This window comes from Stegodyphus dumicola, chromosome 4 (assembly GCF_044657685.1).
Source record: "Stegodyphus dumicola isolate Sdum_Otavi_A_Nest chromosome 4, ASM4465768v1".
Classification (NCBI taxonomy): Eukaryota; Metazoa; Arthropoda; class Arachnida; order Araneae; family Eresidae; genus Stegodyphus; species Stegodyphus dumicola.
The window spans coordinates 33377805-33397126 of record NC_140771.1 but is presented as its reverse complement, the minus strand read 5'-3'; the positions used below and the strand labels follow the sequence as shown (position 1 = coordinate 33397126).

Sequence of the window (19322 nt, the reverse complement as noted above, 5' to 3'; positions counted from 1 at the left end):
TTTTTTGTTTCCTTTATTAAACATTTCTTTCAATGTAAGTGTTTTAAATTGCTTTGTTTTATGTGCTAATACTTTCTTTTTAATTCTATAAACAGATATAATTTCTTGTTCAGTTACAAAGTTCCGCTGTTCAAGTCCTATAATTGCTGTGTCGAGAATACCAACTAATTTGTCAATCGAAATTTTTTCGTTTTCAATAACATCTGTGTTACTTTCTTCACTATCGGAGGTGAATTATAATGATGAGGAATTTGATTTAAATCATATCAAAGACGGAGTACATCGAGATGAAATACTACATTTAGTAAGGAATTATAAGCCGAATAAAATAAAAACATCTGCCCTGAAGATGATGATAGTGCTGACACATCATTTTCCAGTTCATTGCGCGCCACGAAAATTATCAGTTAGATATTTATATATCAAATGCATTTCAGTTTGTATCAATTACATACAGTATTTAAAAAGAAAATAAAATTTAAATTATTAAGAAATGTGCTTCTTTTAAATTGCTTGATATGTTAATCAATAACAGATTGATTAAAATTGAAAGATAAAGGATTTTATACTTTCTTAAACAGCAGAACTCCAAGAAAGCACCTGAATGATAAATTAACACATTCCTCACTGCAATAGTGCCTTTTGTCACTACATCCTGTACTAAGAGTTCCCAAGTGCTAAACTTAAATATGCTCTTCAAACTTGTTTATGTTAAAAAATAACGATCAATTGTAATCAATAATACTCCCAATAAATCCTTATAATGATTTAATATTAAGTTTGTACATAAAATTTGTACATTTGTGCATAAACATGTAAAAAAATAGTATTAAACTGAAAATAGTAAATCTTGTATAACATTAGATTTTATGGAATCTATGATATTTTTGACTTTTTCAAATCATGACACTACACATAATGCACGCTTTGATGTGCATTTTTGCATAGATGACGCATTCCTTGTTGACATAGCTTTAGTTAGTGTTATGGGCATTGTATTTATATAATGATGGCCTTCTGTTCACAAATCTGAAGACCTATGGTGTTTGAAATAATTTCCAGGAACTGGTGTATCCCCACACTCACTAGAATCCAGTAGTGAATGAATTATTTCTCCTTGAAACCAGATTTGAAGCGGCCTTTCACTAAACTTGGCATACAAAACATTGGGTTTGTCATATCCAAATGCTGAAGCACAATCTTTACACACCATTTTAATGACTTCCACAATGGTGAGCACAATGGAAAACAGCTGATCAATTCCATCAATCTCGCACATCTGTTTGTTATAATCTAGAACACAATTGAACCTGCCTACGGATTGCTTTGTCGATCCCCTTCAACCGAGGTCTTCTTTCTACTACAAATTCTTAATTGTATACACAAGAACACCTCATTTTATCTTTCAATTTCATCATAAATCTGTGATGCTTTCTCTAAGGGACTGTCCCACCTTGTTTTAGCCCTGCCTTCACAATTTCTTTAGGTTGTTTGATCACAGTGTTCCCTATAAAACTGTTTTGTTTTCAAGCAGCTTATTTGTCATAGGTTTATTATTTGTTATTTATTTCTATAATCATTAACACTGTGAAACTTATAGTGTACTAATTGTCTAAAGCATGTGTCCTTTGTTTAGAAGTTTTTCAATCAAAACCATTACTATGCTTTTTAAATACCTGTTGGTTTTTGATACAATGATTTGCACAACCTCCTTAGTGGCAAACACACCAAAAAATTCTATTGATTGTAAGAAAGCCGAGTAGTCTGCACACTCAGGATGCACATTATATGTCCCTGCTTCCCTGGAAAACAATATCACCAATTGTCATGTAATTCACCATTTACAATTTGATATTGAAGCCACTTGAGAATCACTAGTCTCCCCTCATTATCTAACAAAACATTCTCTATTATTTTATCACATCAGTGTTCAAACCTGCAGCACAATGAAATGAATCTATATATGCTTCATCTCCTTCTGCACTTTCTTTGTCATCACAACTTTTATCTCCACTGTGCGAATCAGAAACAGGACGTCAAGTCCACAACTGCCTTCCCCAGAGCTGTCATCATCAACAAGCAACTTCCTTAAAAAAAGGGCGGGGGGAGAGAAAGGTTTCACTACCTGATCAATTGAAAGAAGTCCTTTATTTACCTCATTTTCTTTCAAAAATGTAACAAGTATGTATAATGCATAAGAAATGCAAGAAGAGAGGGGGGAACTGCATAGGTATGAAAATTTTGCCAAAGCTCTAAAATTTGTGCTGTTTGTGACTTTCTGTAGAAACTTTACAAACACAAAATGATATGGACTGCGATGCATTGAAAACCTATAACTTTCTGGATATGCTGTAATAATACCGAAAAATCTCCTGTACAGGATGAGTTATTTTGTCGTTAGAATTCAGCAAACATACTCGGAAGACAAGATATCTCATCTGCAGCAAAGGTCTCATGCAGTGGAAATATTTGCAAATGAAATGCTGCTTCTAGATTTTTTTTCTATTTGTTATCTATCAATTTCTACGATATAACAGTGTCTGCAAATTTTATTTTGTCAAAATATGATTTTGCTCCTCCACTGAAAATAACAAAATTCATTCAAGGTATACAGCTAGATTTCTATAATCATTTTTGAAACAGTCCAATAGCCAATAAACACAATGATAAACAATACTGCCACATTTTCTGCATTTTAAATTACTTTCATAAAATATTAAATTCAAAGATGAGTCCAATTAAAAAAAATATATGTGAAAGAAAACCTTTGAGTATAATAAATTTCAAAAGATTAAAATTTTATAATACTTAACAGAATTCTACAAAAATGTGTGAATTTATAACAATAACTGGCTAAAACAAATTTTAATTTGCTTTAAAGTACATACATCAACAGAACGGTTCGGTCCATTCCAACAGGATGCTCCCCGAGAGTATTTCATCTGTTGATAATGATCATTTTCTGGTCCACTCCATTTGTCCCATAAACTGAAAAGAATTACGTTTATATAAGAAAATAAACTCCTTAAATGTTTAATATTATTAAAATATTTTTATGAAAAAAAATTTTTTTTGGTTTTTAAAGTTTTAACTTTTAAAAGCAAGCCATTTTTATAAATAAAATCTTCAGCATGAACACTATATCAAGTTATGATTTAGAGCAATGGTCAGAAGCCTTCAAGCTTCTGTTAAGGTACTAATGAAAAATTATCATTTAAACCTCATAGATATCCATAGGTGTAAAATTTAAAGGAAGATTTTTATGACTTTGATTAAAATGTTTTTGTGATAAAATAAATATATTCACAGTACATAGACTTCAAAAACTTTTTATGTGCCTCCTTTATGTATATTAGAAATATAGTTAATAAATAACATAAATAATAATAAATAACAACAAACTAATAACATCTGGCATGCATATGTAATAGTGAATCTATTAATTTCAAACACCTTCCACGGATAACTATCTAAAAAAATGAATAGTATTTGGGGGTGGGGGAATCAGAATTAATAGATAAATTATTTTCTAAAATTGTCACACTCTAACTAGACTGAGACTTTCAAAATTTATATTTTGTTATTAAGTAAAATGTTTTTATGGAAAACAGTGGGTAATCACGTCTGAACCATTAATTTTATCAAAGAGGCTTGTTATATTACAGTACTTTCTAAATGCTTAATCATGTTCCTAAATGGATCAGATTAATTTTCTGTTTGCTTAAGACATAACATACCACAAAGCAATATAAAAGTAGTACAAATAAATCTTTCTGTTAATCCGTACTGTTCTGTACTGTTAAGAATAAATCTTTTTGTTTTTCATGTTACTGCAAACACTCATGATTATTTCTAGCTACACTGAAAATCAGTCAAGAGAAAGATATTTTTGAAATGCCTGCCAATATCTCTATTTTAAAGAATCAAAACAAATTTTACAGTTGGAAGAATAAACAAATTAAAAGAATTAACTTGGACAATAACAATATCTACAAATTTTATTTTGTCAAAATATGATTTTGCTTCTCAACTGAAAATAACAAAAGGTATACAGCTAGATTTCTATAGTCATTAAGACTGGGTTGGTAATTTGAAATTGTCCAATAGCCAATAAGCACAATGATTTCCTGAGGTAAATAATAAAATTACTTATTTGCCTCATGAAGGTCAGACTATATTAGAAAGGAAAGTGATTACCAATAAGACAAAATCAAATAAGCTGGATGAACATTCTAATAACCTGCAAATATTCTTAATATTACTAAACAAAGCTGAGTCATTAAGTTTTTCTTTTTCCAATAAAATTTGTTTTTCATTCACTTATAATATTTTAATAAACTTTAGATAACCTTTGTTTCTGAGTTTTGCTTTATTGCTACAATGCACACTACTTATCTTTGCAGTTAATTTTTATTATTAATAATAAACGCATATATTACATTTCCTTTTCATTAATCCCATAAGCCTTGAGTAGAATAAAGCCACCACATGAACTGATAATCACCATCTTTGGTAATCACAGTGACTATAATCACAGAAGAACAAATTATATTAAACAACAGATAAACATCTCAGAGAGGATTCATGGTATGCATTTAAACTTGAACCATCATACAAGCAGAGAATATATAAGAAATTACAAACATTTGCTTTGCATTATATTTCAAAAATTCATTGAAAGCCATTTAGTAAATAAAAATAAGTTTCATCAAAAGTTGCTTTATTATCAAAATACAATGAAACATTTTTTTAAATGACCAGCCACGATCACAGATTATCTTGACCCTCTATGGAGCTACTCCTCCTACAGAAGGGATTTGAATACTGATTATTTTTACGCTTTTAGGGAAAAAAAAAAAAAAAAAGTCATTTTCAGAATGGTGCTGAGAATGAATTGCTGAATCACTGTATTTGAATGCTCTTCATATCTACAGAGTTCCAACTACCTGGAATTCAGATAAACAGAACTTAAGTTTTCTGAATTGCTTATTCTTCCCGCTAAGCCAATTAAATCAAGACCAAGGCTAATTTATTCACAGGTTTTTACTTTTCCATTAACTTAAATACTATGAATAGATAATACAGCCTCGTATCTCTACTTTAAGAAGCTGTTAAATTAATTTTAATGTCTTGCAAAAATAAGGAAGTAGTGAATAGATTCTTATAAGCTTGGGACTATAAGGCGATTCATCTTTTAAAGAATAGAAATTTTGTATTCCTATTGATTTGTTTTATTGCAATTTTAAAAATTCTGTCTCTCTGTCTTTCAAATGGAAGGGGGATCTTTAAACCTTTTGCAAGATTTAGGATAATCTTTACAAAGGCCATTGCACCTTTGCTTTGTAACTGCACATATCATGAAAGAAATGAATGCATTCTTACTGAAGATTAGCTAGCACAGATCAGCGATGAAATTATTTTTCTTTTAAATTATTTTTTGATGAAACTTTTCATATCATCTAGAAGGGGCAAACTTCACAGATTTTTTTACCTTGCACTGGGAAAATTTTCAGTGTCGAAAGTTCATATGTATGCTCAGTGTTAAATGTGTAGCATTTTATGTATAAAATATCAGTGCCAGCTCCAAACAACAACACAGACAGCCACCTACAACAAATATTTTTAAAGGCCAGCAGTTAATTTGTTCTCACTAGCAACAGCTAAATAAAGATATATTTCACTTTGAATTATTTATATGTTTAATTTACATGGGATACCTGCAGTACAAAAAGTGCTGAAATTAGGTCTGTAATCTATATATAGCTTTCAGATGAATAAATAAAAACTTATAGCTTTAATTGTGTATCAAAGCCAAAAAGTTTAATTTAATAAAAATAAGGGTATTTTTTACGTTTTATTTTACAGAGCTATAAGTACCTTATCTGTATAAGTATAATCTTTAAAAAAAAAAAAAAAAAAAAAAAAAAAATGCAGTAAAAAAAGACAGCACAAGAGAAAGATGACAAATACACTGTATCTCATTGAAAATGCAACATTAAAAGTGATATGAATTGCAATATATTTTAATGGAAGCTATAACATACACAGTACTATAACTTAAGAGATATAATTATTAGAAAGGCTTAAAATGACAAATTTGAGGGAAAAAAAAAAGAGCTAAATTCAATATTCTGTATGCCCATCTTTAACAACTGTAATAGCATGGCAACAGCCAATAAAACTTGGCTATCAGTGGAAATCACTCCATGTAGCCTCATTGCATATCAGTAACACAATAATATTAACTGTAGGTGCTAACATATCATTCTTACTTCAATCATAACTTACATATGCTTAATAGAAAACAAATCCTATGCTTGCACAATCCATAAAAGAGCTAGCATATGCTAATCACAGAGTAAATGTTAAGATGTCGCTTGTAATATGGATAGTAACACTATTTCACTGAAGTGTAGTTCCAGGAAGATTCTTTGAAAGTTTGGAAATTCTGATTTCTACACCTTACTGAATGTAACACGTCAAAAGTAGCAGCAAACAAAAACACTACTCTTTATGAATACAGATATCCTAGTTAGAAAACTCAGAAAGAATAATTTGCATGCATTTAGTGCTCCAGTATTTTTTCTTTTTGCACCACTGAAGAGATGTCAATAGTAGAGTCAAAGGAAATCATACTTAATGGAACACAACCTTGACTTATTTTTGCAGCAGTTGTCTATGACAACCATGATGTGTCACTGCTTTTCTTATTGTGATAATCGTATGGCATGATCCATCACTGCCATGCATATTCATTTTCCGTCTCCTAACACCAATACAACCCCCAGCTTATCCACATTTCTGTTATTAAAGTGCTGAACTCTATCCACTGTCTCCAAATACTCACAAGTGTATTCGCATTTCTCACAATAAATACACCAATCATACAATATAGAAAATCCTCTTCTCCCTAGCTTATAATTCTTCCCTTTTCAAAATTTTATCAATTTTTAATAATAACTTGTTTTATGCTCAGACATGTTTCTGTATATGTAAAATGATACTTATCAAATGCATGAACTCAGTGTTTGGATTAATAAAAACTTTTTTTATAGTACAGCTGAAAAACATTAATTGTGATCATTTTAAAATGCTCAGCTTGAATTTTAAAGAGAAAGCAGATATTTAAATAAAACTAATGCAAGCTATAGGCCACGTTTTCAAATTATACAATGTTTACATAAATAAATGCATTTACAGATTACTTTTTACGCACAAAACTCATTAATTAAAACTAATATGCCCTTTTTTGTCATAGAACTTCCACGATTTTTTATTAGGAAGTATATGATGGAAACGTACAGTAATAATAACTATGCATAAAATGATTTCTTCTTTAAATTGGAATATTCTTTGTCTAACCATTCACAATGGAGAAAGTTATTCATTTCAAGCACTATGGCATTCTTGAAACCAATGAAAAGTAACAGAAATGCCATTTTTTTTCAAGAGACCAGTGGATTAAATTACTCACCCAATAAGAGTTTCTTCTCGATTTACTTTAGTCACTTGTACCACTTTATCAAATGGGCACATTCTATACAAATAACGTTTCTCTGAAAACTCAAAACACTGATTTTCAAGCACAAGAAATTCATCCTCTTCTCCAAAATCAGCTTTCAGTTTTCTTTTTAAGAGCCTGAAGAGATAAAAATTTGCTTTTCACCATACAGAACAACACAAAAATATGAACTGTAAACTAACCAAACGCGGGAAGGGGCGGGGACAGATTAAAAAAAGCAAAAAGTCTTTTACTGGTAAAACTCATTATAAGCAATTAGCATTTAAGATATAAATAAAATAATTATTCTTACAGTAAGATAAATTGCTCAGTTAATTTAAAACTCATGTTACTCTTATAAGATTAACTAATAAAAGTAAATATGTTACGCACTAATAATGTTATATATTATTAATCATAAAATAATAAATAATATTAATAATTCTGATCCAAAATTATATATTGCCATTCTTTGTAATAAATGGAAAGTTACGAGTACACAAAGGTAGAAGAAAAGAAAAAATTTCCATCTTCTGTGAGATGACTGGAATGAATTTTTCAGAAGTTTTAATTACACAAGGTGTCTTTCTTTTAGATTATTAGTGTTGGCCTATCAAATGAAAATCATGTTTTTAAAATTTGAAAAACTAGATGAAATCTAAATGGGACTTATGTACTAGTTATGAGGGAGAGCATACAGCATAAAATAAAAGAAATCTTTTTCAAAAATAGGATCTGTTGAACATAACTTTCTATGGCTAATTAAATATTCTAACAAAAAATATTACAGCTGATAATTAATTTAAGTTAGACATTAAACTTTTACACTTAATTACTTATTTCACATTTTACAGCAGATTCCAGAAATAAAAAGAAAATAATAATAATAATAATAATAAAAACAAAAAAGATGAAGAAAGTTTCAGATTTAATTCATGTAGGTTTACCACACATCCTCATTTTCTTTGCTATGTTCTCATTTTCAAGGAATTAATTAATGTCTGGAAGAATTTTTAAAACCAATGTGAATCTCCACTGGATTTGTATTTTTAAAAATGCATCACTTTCAAACAATGGATGTTAGAAATCTACTGCAACAGAGATAGGAAGGAGTACTGGAACAAGAGATTAAACATTTTTAAAATGGTGCCAAAACTCTGTATCATAACTGCACAGGTTACAAAAATGTGTGGAATCTCAGGTTTCCCTCCCCTCAAGTGGATGAAACCTGAAAAATCTTCTGGGACAGAAAATGAATCATCAATCACAAGAAGAAAGAGAGAGAGGGGAAAAAAAAAAAAAAAAAAAAAGATGCAATTTAACATTGCAATAGGAGAAAAAAAAAACCCACTGAGTTAGTACCATTTCATAAAAATTAGGCTCGGTCATTCTAAACTCCCAAAAATTACACAGTTCTTTGCCATTCCTGCTTAGAATGCCAATGTAGAGAGAACACTAAGGAATCATCTTACTGTGGCAGTTGTGTATTATTCCATTCAAGTGTGTTAAAACATCCAGACATTTCAAAGTAATTTAGATTGATATAGAAATATGCATATTACCTTTAAATACAGTTCCCCTTTATTACAGCATTAATGAATGAATTCTGATTACATAATGAAGTTTACTGTTACATATTCTATGTATAATCAGGTTATAAAATTTTAGGAACAGCATACTCAATAGGTTTCAATTGTTTGAAATTAAACGTCTTTCCCTCATTATGTGTATTTTTATTTGTAAAATGTTATTTAAGATTTAGAGGAGCATTTTTTTTTACTTCAGAACATGGTAACTCTAATTTCACATTACTTCATGTGTGAATCAATCCTTACTACATAAATCTTCATTTTTCTATTAGAATAATTACACATGTCCACTATTTATAACAGAATACACTTAATTTAGGCCAATCCAAGATGAGATTTTAATAATAATAAATTGTTCTTGAAATTTATATTCTGAAATATTTTTTAACAACATGAAGTATGTACCTTCTACTTAAGATCAGCATTTCTCCCTTATATTTTACACAGACATACACATGTGCATGAACTCACATGCTCTTCTTGCAGTCTGCCACTGTGGAATAGCATATCTGAACTTTTAAAATTCAGACTATTAAAATAGAAATTTAAAATTGGAATATGTGCCAGGTATGTCAAATGACGAAATGAACTTTTCATGAATTGTTGATGGTTGCACGGAAAGGCTTCAATTTCACTTGATGGTCCACCAGCGGCCGAGCGGTAAAAGCTGCTGAACACTGGTAGTTCGAGTACTGGCGAACGGGCTGGCTGCATGGGCGTTTTCACGGTTTTCCCCATGCGTAACATGGATACGAGCCAGTTTCCCTTAAAAAGACCTCCACGGGGCATCCCTCCCTTTCTGAGTAGTGCCTAAGGGTGAAGCACGTAATAAATAATAATAAAAAAAAAAAATTCACTTGATAAGTCGTGATCTTTGTATGGAACCAGCAATAATTCTCTTGTTTTATTCTTTAGTTTTGCATTTTAATTAACAATTCAATTACTTACAAATTCCATTTAATAATTTTCATAAAAGTTTTCTATCAAAATTTTACTTCACATTTCATAGGAGATAATTTTCATTCATAAATTCTCTATTAAATTAAATTTTCATTTTCATTTATATATTCTCTATTAAATTAAATTTTATCTCTGCAGCAATAATGCTGGATTTTACTTTTAAATAAATTTTTAAATTCATTAATTTTAAAAGTTCTCCTTCTTGTTTTTCTTTACAAATTTTATTAATATATTAGCACTACTTACTTAAACAAGGCTTTCCAAAATTTTCTCCAAAGAAATATTGTTTTTGAATGTTTTGGTAAAAATCTTAACTGTAAAGAGACAACCTCCCACTTTAATCTAAATATTGCTCGAATCAATCAAACTGAATTTAAAAAATGACGTTGCTCAAAATGATTTACATGTAAATTTAACACCATGCTTCTTGTTAGCATAAATTTAGGTATTTTGCATAATGAAATTTGAAAGGCATACGAAATGAACGTGCGCCAAGATATATATTGGCGAGAGAAAGTAAAGTTCATGAGCAATGCAGTATATTTGACTTTCACCTTAGCTACGTGGAGTGTATCACGGCCAAAGGTCTAATTCAGTAGTACTTTCTCTTTTCAGGTACGGTGTCAAAGTATGTTTCCTGTTTCTTTTTTTTAACTGCCTAAATAGGTAAGCCTGGTGATATTTAGGACTGATGATGATTCTATGTAAGTTATCTTCTTTTCGATAATTCAGTGTTTTAATGCCTGTGAAGATTATTACTTTTTTGTTATGTTTAAGTTAAGCAAAATTATCCTATTTTATTAAATAAAGATTTCGTAGTTAATTTTTTGACTTATGATTCTTTAATGAAAACTTCGCCTGAGGAAACTTACTCACTACGCCTTCAGTGCTACTGCACAAACCAACAAAAGATTATGAGACTGAATAGGGCAATTGCCTTGTAGAAATGCTTCTAAAAAACTGAAATGTTGTAAGATTCCAGGGGCATAAAGTATTAAAACTCGTTGTTGAAAATACTAGTTACAAAGTTTAAAAGAATAATTGTAACGAACAATTATGTCTATTCTAAAAGAATCAGTTTATGTAGAGAAGTTAACAGATGAAAATTATTCAGTGTGGAAATTTAAAATAGAACAACTTCTAATAAAAGAAGGTTTAGATGATGTTGTATTCAAAGAAAAACCGGGAACTGATACTGATATTTGGTTAAAGAATGATCGTAAAGCTAAAGCTTTAATATTCCTAAACATTTCGGATTCGCAAATTATCCATGTTTTGCATAGTAAATCTGCAAAAGAAGTTTGGCAGAAGTTAAAATGGGTCCATGAACATGTAAATTTAACAAACAAGTTATTTCTTCTTAGAAAACTATATTCCATTAGATATAATGAAAGTTCTAAAATGCAGGAACATATCAAAGGAGTACTAGAATTGGCTGAAAAGCTGCGTAGTATAGGTGAAGAAATTAAAGAAAATAACTTAATAGCAATATTACTATGTTATTTACCAAATTCATACAACTCCTTAATAACTGCAATAGAAAGTAAATCGGAAGCTGAATTTTCGCTAGAATATGTTAAAAACAAACTAATAGATGAGTATTGTAGACGTGTGGAAACTAAGAAAGTTCAAAAATATGATTCAGTTGCTTTAAAAAGCAAAAGTGAAAATAAATCAAAGTATGTTACACGATATTGTACTTATTGTAAGAGAAATAACCATACGATAAATGACTGTTTTAATTTAAAACGCAACGCTAGAACTTCCCCGAAAACAGATGTAAATAACAGTAAAGTAAAAAATTATTCTCAAAATTATAAATGTAATGCATGCCAAATAGCAAATACACAAAGTGTAGAAAACATAACAAAACTTGAAGAAAATAAATATCTTAAAATTATTGAAACTGAAAATTCACAGATTCAGTTTAATCAAGTTCTAAAAGTGGAAAATAAACATGAAAACACGCAAACACAAGAATGAGTTATCCACTCAGGAAACTCAACTCATATGACGAGTGATAAGAATTTTTTCTCTCAGTTAAATGACTCTAATAAACAAATAGTAACTGTGGCCAATGGTGCTAAATTAAATTCTTATGGTATTGGTGAAGGCTATTTTAAAGTTCAAAACTTAAAGGGTCAGGTTACACAAATAAAATTAGAAAATGTATTGTATGTACCAGGTTTAGGTAGTAATTTACTTTCTGTTCAATCTGTTACGAATAAAGGTTGCATTGTTACATTTGATAGTAATAAGCGTTACATAAAGCGTAACAATATACTCGTAGCCGACGGCAACGCTCAGCAAGGTTTATATAAATTGACCGTAAATTCAATTGACGAGAAAGCATACTTAGCTATGATGTTTCATGTTCTCATACGAACTGTATACTAAAATAGCATCAAAGATTAGGCCACAGAAATATAGATGCCTTAAAAACATTTGAGAAAAATTATTTGGCAGATGGCATTAAACTTGGCAAATGCACTCATAGTGTGGGATGTTCTACTTGTGTAAAAGCGAAACTAACTGAAAAATCTTATCCCAAAACCGGTTTTAGATCTAAAAATCCACTGGATTTAGTGCACACAGATGTGTGTGGGCCAACTGAAGTCAACAGCTTAGGAGGGAAAAGATATTTCGTAACTTTCATTGATGACTATTCGCGTTATACTCAAATTTATTTTATTACTTTAAAAGATGAATTATTCGACAAACTTAAACAGTATGTTGCATCGACAACAAATAAATTTAGAAAGAAAATAAAGGTTCTCAGATCCAACAACGGTACAGAATAATGTAACGAAACTACTGAAAATTATTTAAAGAAACTTGGTTTCATCAAACTTCGGTTCCTTATTGTCCAGCACAGAACGGCGTCGCAGAAAGGAAAAACCGTTCTTTGATAGAAATGACAAAAGCTATGCTAATAAACTCTAAATTACTGAAAGGATTCTGGGCTGAAGCAGCAGCTACTGCCGCATATCTTCAAAATAGGTTACCAACTAAAGCCACAGATAGAACACCATATGAATTGTGGAATGGTAGAAAACCAAACTTAAGTCACTTACGAGTATTTGGCTGTAAAGCATTTTATTATGTGAACAAACAAAAACGGTGTAAATTCGACAACAAAGCTGAAGAAGGAATATTCGTAGGATATGATTTACGAAGTAAGGGATACAGGATTTATGTAGGTGGAAGGAAAATAATAGCAAGTAGAACTGTTAAATTTTCAGAAAACGCGTCTTTATCTGACAAACATGCAGAAAATAATGCTGAAGATTTAGAATTAATTCACTTCAATACCTCACAAGAAGATGAAGAAAATAATGAAGAAACATCTCTTGGCGATGATTTTACAGAAGATTCAGAAAGTTTTGAAGAGCTAATTAAATGTCAAGAAAATGTAGAAAAAAGGGTTTCTAGCAGATCAACCAAAGGGGTTCCATCGGAAAGATTCTCTTATAAAGCAGAAGACGAAGAATCAATCTTACCTAAAAATAAAGATTCAGAAAGCTTTGAAGAAATTCTAAACTTACCAAAACGTGAACAAGAAGCTTGGATCAAGGCTATGCAAGAAGAAATACATTCTCTAAAAGAAAATGAAACCTATACACTTACAGAATTACCACCAGGAAAACATGCAGTAGGCAGCAAATGGGTGTTTAAGACAAAATATGATGAAACTGGTAAAAATATAAAATACAAAGCACGCTTAGTAGCCAAAGGATTTACTCAAAAATACGGCAGTGATTATGATGAAACGTTTTCACCAGTAGTGAAACACACTACGATAAGAGTTTTCTTAGCATGGGCAGCTTATAATAATGTCAAGGTACATCAACTAGATGTTAAAACAGCTTTTTTGTACGGCAACTTAAATGAAGAAATATATATGGAACAACCAGAAAGATTTGTGGTTCCGGAAGAAAGACATAAAGTTTGTAAATTACAGAAGTCGATTTATGGTCTCAAACAAGCAACTAAGTGCTGGAATGCAGAAATTGAAAATACATTGAAGAATCTTGCGTTCAGTCAAAGCAAAGCAGATCTGTGTCTTTTCTCAAAAGTGGTTCGTAATAAAAGAATTAATTTAATAGTGTATGTTGATAACATCCTAATAAGTTCTACAGAAGAAGGACTAATTCTTCAAACAATTAATGATTTAAAGAAACGTTACCAAATAACGCATCTTGGTGAAGCCAAATATTTCTTAGGCATGGAAATAAATCGCAAGGAAGATGGAAGTTATCTCTTATCACAGAAAAATAAAATAAATCAACTTGTCAAGCAATTTCAACTTGAAGAAGCGAAATCCGCTAGCACACCAATGGAAACAAACTATTATAACCTAAACAAGGAAGAAAATATCCTAACTTCAAATGATAAATTTCGCCAAGCTATTGGAAGTCTTTTGTATATATCATCTATCACAAGACCAGATATCACAGCTTCAACTCACATACTCAGCAGAAGGTGTAATAATCCATGTCAAAGGGACTGGAATGCTGTTAAAAGAATCATTAGATAATTAAAAACGACAAAGAATCTATCCTTACAAATTTTGTCGAGTGAAGAACCTAATATTACAGTTTATTCAGATGCTGATTGGGGACAAGATATTGAAGATAGAAAATCTACACCAGGAAGTGTTATTTTATTAGGAAAAAACTGTATTTCGTGGTTTTCAAAAAAAACAAACTTGTGTTTCTTTATCCTCAGCAGAAGCTGAATATGTTGCACTATCGCAAGCTACGCAAGAACTATTATGGCTATTAAAATTAACAGAAGATTTCAATATACCCCAAACTCTACCGATAAAGATATTTGAAGATAACCAGTCTACTATAAGACTTGTAGAATCTGAAAAATTCAGTTCGTGCACAAAACATATTGATACAAAAGTTCATCATATACACAACTTGAATAACAAAGGAATAGTAAAACTTGCTTATCTTTCAACAGAGCAAATGGTTGCTGATATTATCACTAAACCAATTCCTAAAGCTAAATTTCAGTTTTGTAGGAATGAATTGTAATTGGTATGAGTTTCATTAGCAAAACAGGGGCAATGTTAGCATAAATTTAGGTATTTTGCATAATGAAACTCGAAAGGCATACGAAACGAATGTGCGCCAAGATATATATTGGGAGAGAAAGTAAAGTTCGTGATCAATGCAGTATATTTGACTTTCACCTTAACTACGTGGAGTGTATCATGGCCAAAGGTCTAATTCAGTAGTACTTTCTCTTTTCAGGTATGGTGTCAAAGTATGTTCCTGTTTCTTTTTTTTATTGCCTAAATAGGTAAGCCTGATGATATTTAGGACTGATGATGATTCTATGTAAGTTATCTTCTTTTCGATAATTCAGTGTTTTAATGTCTGTGAAGATTATTACTTTTTTGTTATGCTTAAGTTAAGCAAAATTATCCTATTTTATTAAATAAAGATTTCGTAGTTAATTTTTTGACTTATGATTCTTTAATGAAAACTTCGCCTGAGGAAACTTACTCACTACGCCTTCAGTGCTACTGCACAAACCAACACTTCTCAATAGCTCTGCCACATACACACACAAAAAAAGCAACATTAAATATGTTGGAAAGAACAAAATAATCTTAATCTTCGAATTAATGATCATAAGTTTTAAATAAAAAATACTCAACTTTATTAATTCAAATGACAAGCAAGACTTAAGCATAAAATAATAGTATTAGTACAGCAGAATTGGAACGCTTTCAATTACTTCAGCAATATTGACATTCAAATTGTTGATATTGTTACTCATGACAGAATATTTCAAGAATCACTGTACATGCTTAAAATGAAAATGCTTTACCCTAATGGGCTTAACATATATATTGAGCATTAAAAAGAATCTACAAATTTCTTAACTTACTGCCAATTTCAACTTTTTAGTAAAAAGACAAATAAAGGAAAAAGAAAAGGTTGTAAAAACAATTTTTACCATTATAAGACTATAAACAAGATTATGTTGAAAAATTTCTCACTTAAACAAATATCATTCAAAATCTCATTAATTGGTTGCACGCTTGTAATTGTAAATTCTTAATGTTCATTAGCAACCATTTTCAATTTCCGTATACCAAGCAAAATATTTTTACAAACTTTCAGATAAAAAAAATTAACACAAATCACTTGTAAAATGACTTTCCTTTACCTAGGAAAGTGATTTGTGTTAAAATAATCTTGTAAAATCACTTTCCTTTATCCTAAATATGGCCAAACTAATTTCCATAAAATATTTAAAAATCACCAAAAACACTTCCCAGAAATTAAAGCTCGAATCATACTTTCTTTTAAATATAAAAAAACTTTAAGTCACAGGATTACTAACCACCGTGATCTAGATCCGACTTTAGACTATTACTGTAATTTAGCAGAATATCTTTCATTCCTCAATGAACACCATAAGCACATCATAACAGGTTATTTAGACATTGTCTAAGATCAACAATTAAATGAACTTATGAAATAAGGAACTAAATTTACACCAATCGACAGCATTAAAAATTTAAACTGCCTTAATAATATGAAAGTAACTTCAATGAATTTACTAATTCAGAAGTCAAACAACAAAAATCAGCGTTAATTTACAAAACTTTCACAGTTAAACAAAAGTTAGCTTCATTTTATTCCTATGTTTTCCGTGCTCTTCAAGTTTGCTCCTCCAAACTAGCCCTTGATGAAGAACTAAATTATTTAAAAGCAATAGCTATTGACAGGGGCTTTTCACCCAACATTATTAATCAAGCAGTTAAAAAATTCTCATCTCAACACACTAAAAGCCACACTCTTATTTTAGGAGATTATAAAAATTCTGTTGTCATTCCCTTCTTTCCATCAATTAGCTATAAAGTTGCACATATTTTGCAGAAATTTAACTTTCGGGTTGTTTACTCTCCCATCAATAAAATTCCAACTTCTATACTCAAGGACCCCATTCCGGATATGAATTCCTGGGGTATTTATAGGATTCCTTGCCAGTGCGGTTTAATTTACATTGGCCAAACTAAGAGAGCCTTAAAATTTCGCGTCAAAGAACATGAGGCATATGTTAGAAAAAAGGAAACACAGAAGTCTTCTGTTGCTCAACATTGTTGGTCCGAAAATCACACTTTCAATTTTTCTGCTGCCAAAATTATTCAAAAAACATCTTCCATTGGAGAACTGGATTTTCTAGAGGCATTTCACATTCATAAAAATCTTTCTGTTCTAGTTAACGATCCTAATTCCAATCCAAATTTGCCTTCGGCTTTTAGAGAAATTATGTTTTAGTTCTGGTTTCGCCAACAGATGGCGCCACTTGCTTATTCTTGTCCAGGCTTTCTTATCTTATCTAAACATTATTTCCTATCTTGTTCATTTGCGGTTTTGCAGCTGAAGATGATGGTTCGGTAAAACCATCGAAACTAGTCACTGTGAAAGTTTTGTAAATTAACGCTGATTTTTGTTGTTTGACTTCTGAATTAGTATTTATTCGGCGTGTTATTGTTGTCTTAATTCAATGAATTTATTATCAAAACAGTTCATAAACTTAATCTATCAAGTAATACATTCTTAGAATGGGAAGAAAAAGTTTTTAACAAAATCAAACAGATTAATAAGTTAAAATTTTCAGGCAATTTTAATAGAAACAGGATTCAGCACAAAGCAAAAATTTTCTGCCGCTAAAATAAACAAGCAAGTTATAAGTTCAGTATTGCATGAAAAAGATTTATATAAAAAAAAAAAAAAAAAAGATAGAAACCTACCCCCCCAAAAGGAAAGAAAACATTAAAAAGAAATTTCTATTATAAACAAGTTTAAACTTTCGATTGCAAACTTAAAATTTCAATTTCTAAAGAAAACAATAAATTATCTAACCTCTAAGCTCTTCTTAAATTACATAAAAACACCATTTAATTCATATTTGTTGTCAATGGAATTAAAAATTATAAAAAAACACTGACTTCTTATTTGCACAACAGCTTAAACAGGAGTTACAATTATATAAACTATAATAATTGTAACTTAAAGTTACAACAGTTGATTAATGAATTTCCTTTGCATGAAAAAAAAAAAAAAAAAAAAAAAAGAAGATTTAAAAAGTTATAATTAACAGCAATCAAATTCAATATATAATTTACCAGATTTCCGATTGAATATCTCGAAGTAATTTGTCAGCATCTGCATAATCTTTTCTTGCAAGTGCAGCATCTGTATGAAGTTAAAGTGTTCAGAAATTATTGGTTGAATAAAATTAAAGTCATATTAAAAATTAAAAGCATTTTGCACAAACCTTTCAGAATGGTTTCCTTTTCTGTTTCATCTACCACAAAAGGATCCATTTGATCTGCATTTTCTTTTAGATCCTATAATTTTTTTACAAATTAAGCATCATACATAATAGCTCAAAAAGGGTCAAAATGAACATTAGGACTACCAAACAGTCACTTGATTATTCCTTTCCCTCCCCACTGGTAGAAATAAATATATCATGATTCTTAGTGAAATTCAGCTTTTAATTCTCATAACTCATTTCCACAAAAATTTTTGTGATTCAAGTAGTATTTTGAATTTCTTTGTGTAATCTTGTATAGGAAGGTCATTCAGGTGATCATTAAAAGCATGATTACCAAAGCACACATAAGCGAGAGATAAAAATAAGACTGCAAGAAATTTAGAAATTAACAAAAGCTACAAGATTTTTCAAGCATAGCTATGATTTTAGATTAAGAATTGTTATAAATAATAATTTACATAACATAAAAAGTGTTTTAATATAAGAAATCTTATCCTTCAAGATATTATTTTTGTATCATGACAAGATGTATAATTTCTGTTACATATTTAGTTCCGAAAACCTTAAAATAAGATAAAACAAATGAATATGCAAACCTTTAAAAAGCAATATCAAAAGTAAAATAAAGCATGTAGAGGGGATAAAGATGAAAAATTTCTGAAGTCCAGAAGAAATAACATTGCTTTAACAAGATTATAAATTAGAAAAATATTAACATGATATTTAATGTGATAGAGAAATTCATTGCAACATTTTACACATAAGAAATACAGGTGGAAAGAAAAGCCTGATATTTACAAAAGACTGCACCTGAAAATCTTAATTGAAATAATAATTATTATCAGCATTTAATTATTTGAAACTTTCTAAATGTTAAATGAGTTCAAATCACAAGACTCAGACAGTCCAAAAACAAGTCAAATACGAAGGTTGATATTTATATTTATGGCCTTGGAAAC

The 19322-nt window shown here is 30.0% G+C and overlaps 1 protein-coding gene across 4 annotated transcripts in view; it reads right to left on the bottom strand.

The window, feature by feature from the left end:
• The window catches only part of LOC118206094 (glucosidase 2 subunit beta-like), a 60756-nt gene that overhangs the window by 5466 nt on the left and 35968 nt on the right, over positions 1 to 19322 (bottom strand). For all 4 annotated transcript variants that reach the window (XM_035378360.2, XM_035378361.2, XM_035378362.2 and 1 more), the window contains 4 exons: positions 18361 to 18433; positions 18209 to 18278; positions 7475 to 7639; positions 2889 to 2988 (listed from right to left, as the gene is read on the bottom strand). In XM_035378360.2, coding sequence (XP_035234251.1) covers positions 2889 to 2988; positions 7475 to 7639; positions 18209 to 18278; positions 18361 to 18433 — 408 coding nt within the window. The remainder of the gene's footprint in view (positions 1 to 2888; positions 2989 to 7474; positions 7640 to 18208; positions 18279 to 18360; positions 18434 to 19322) is intronic.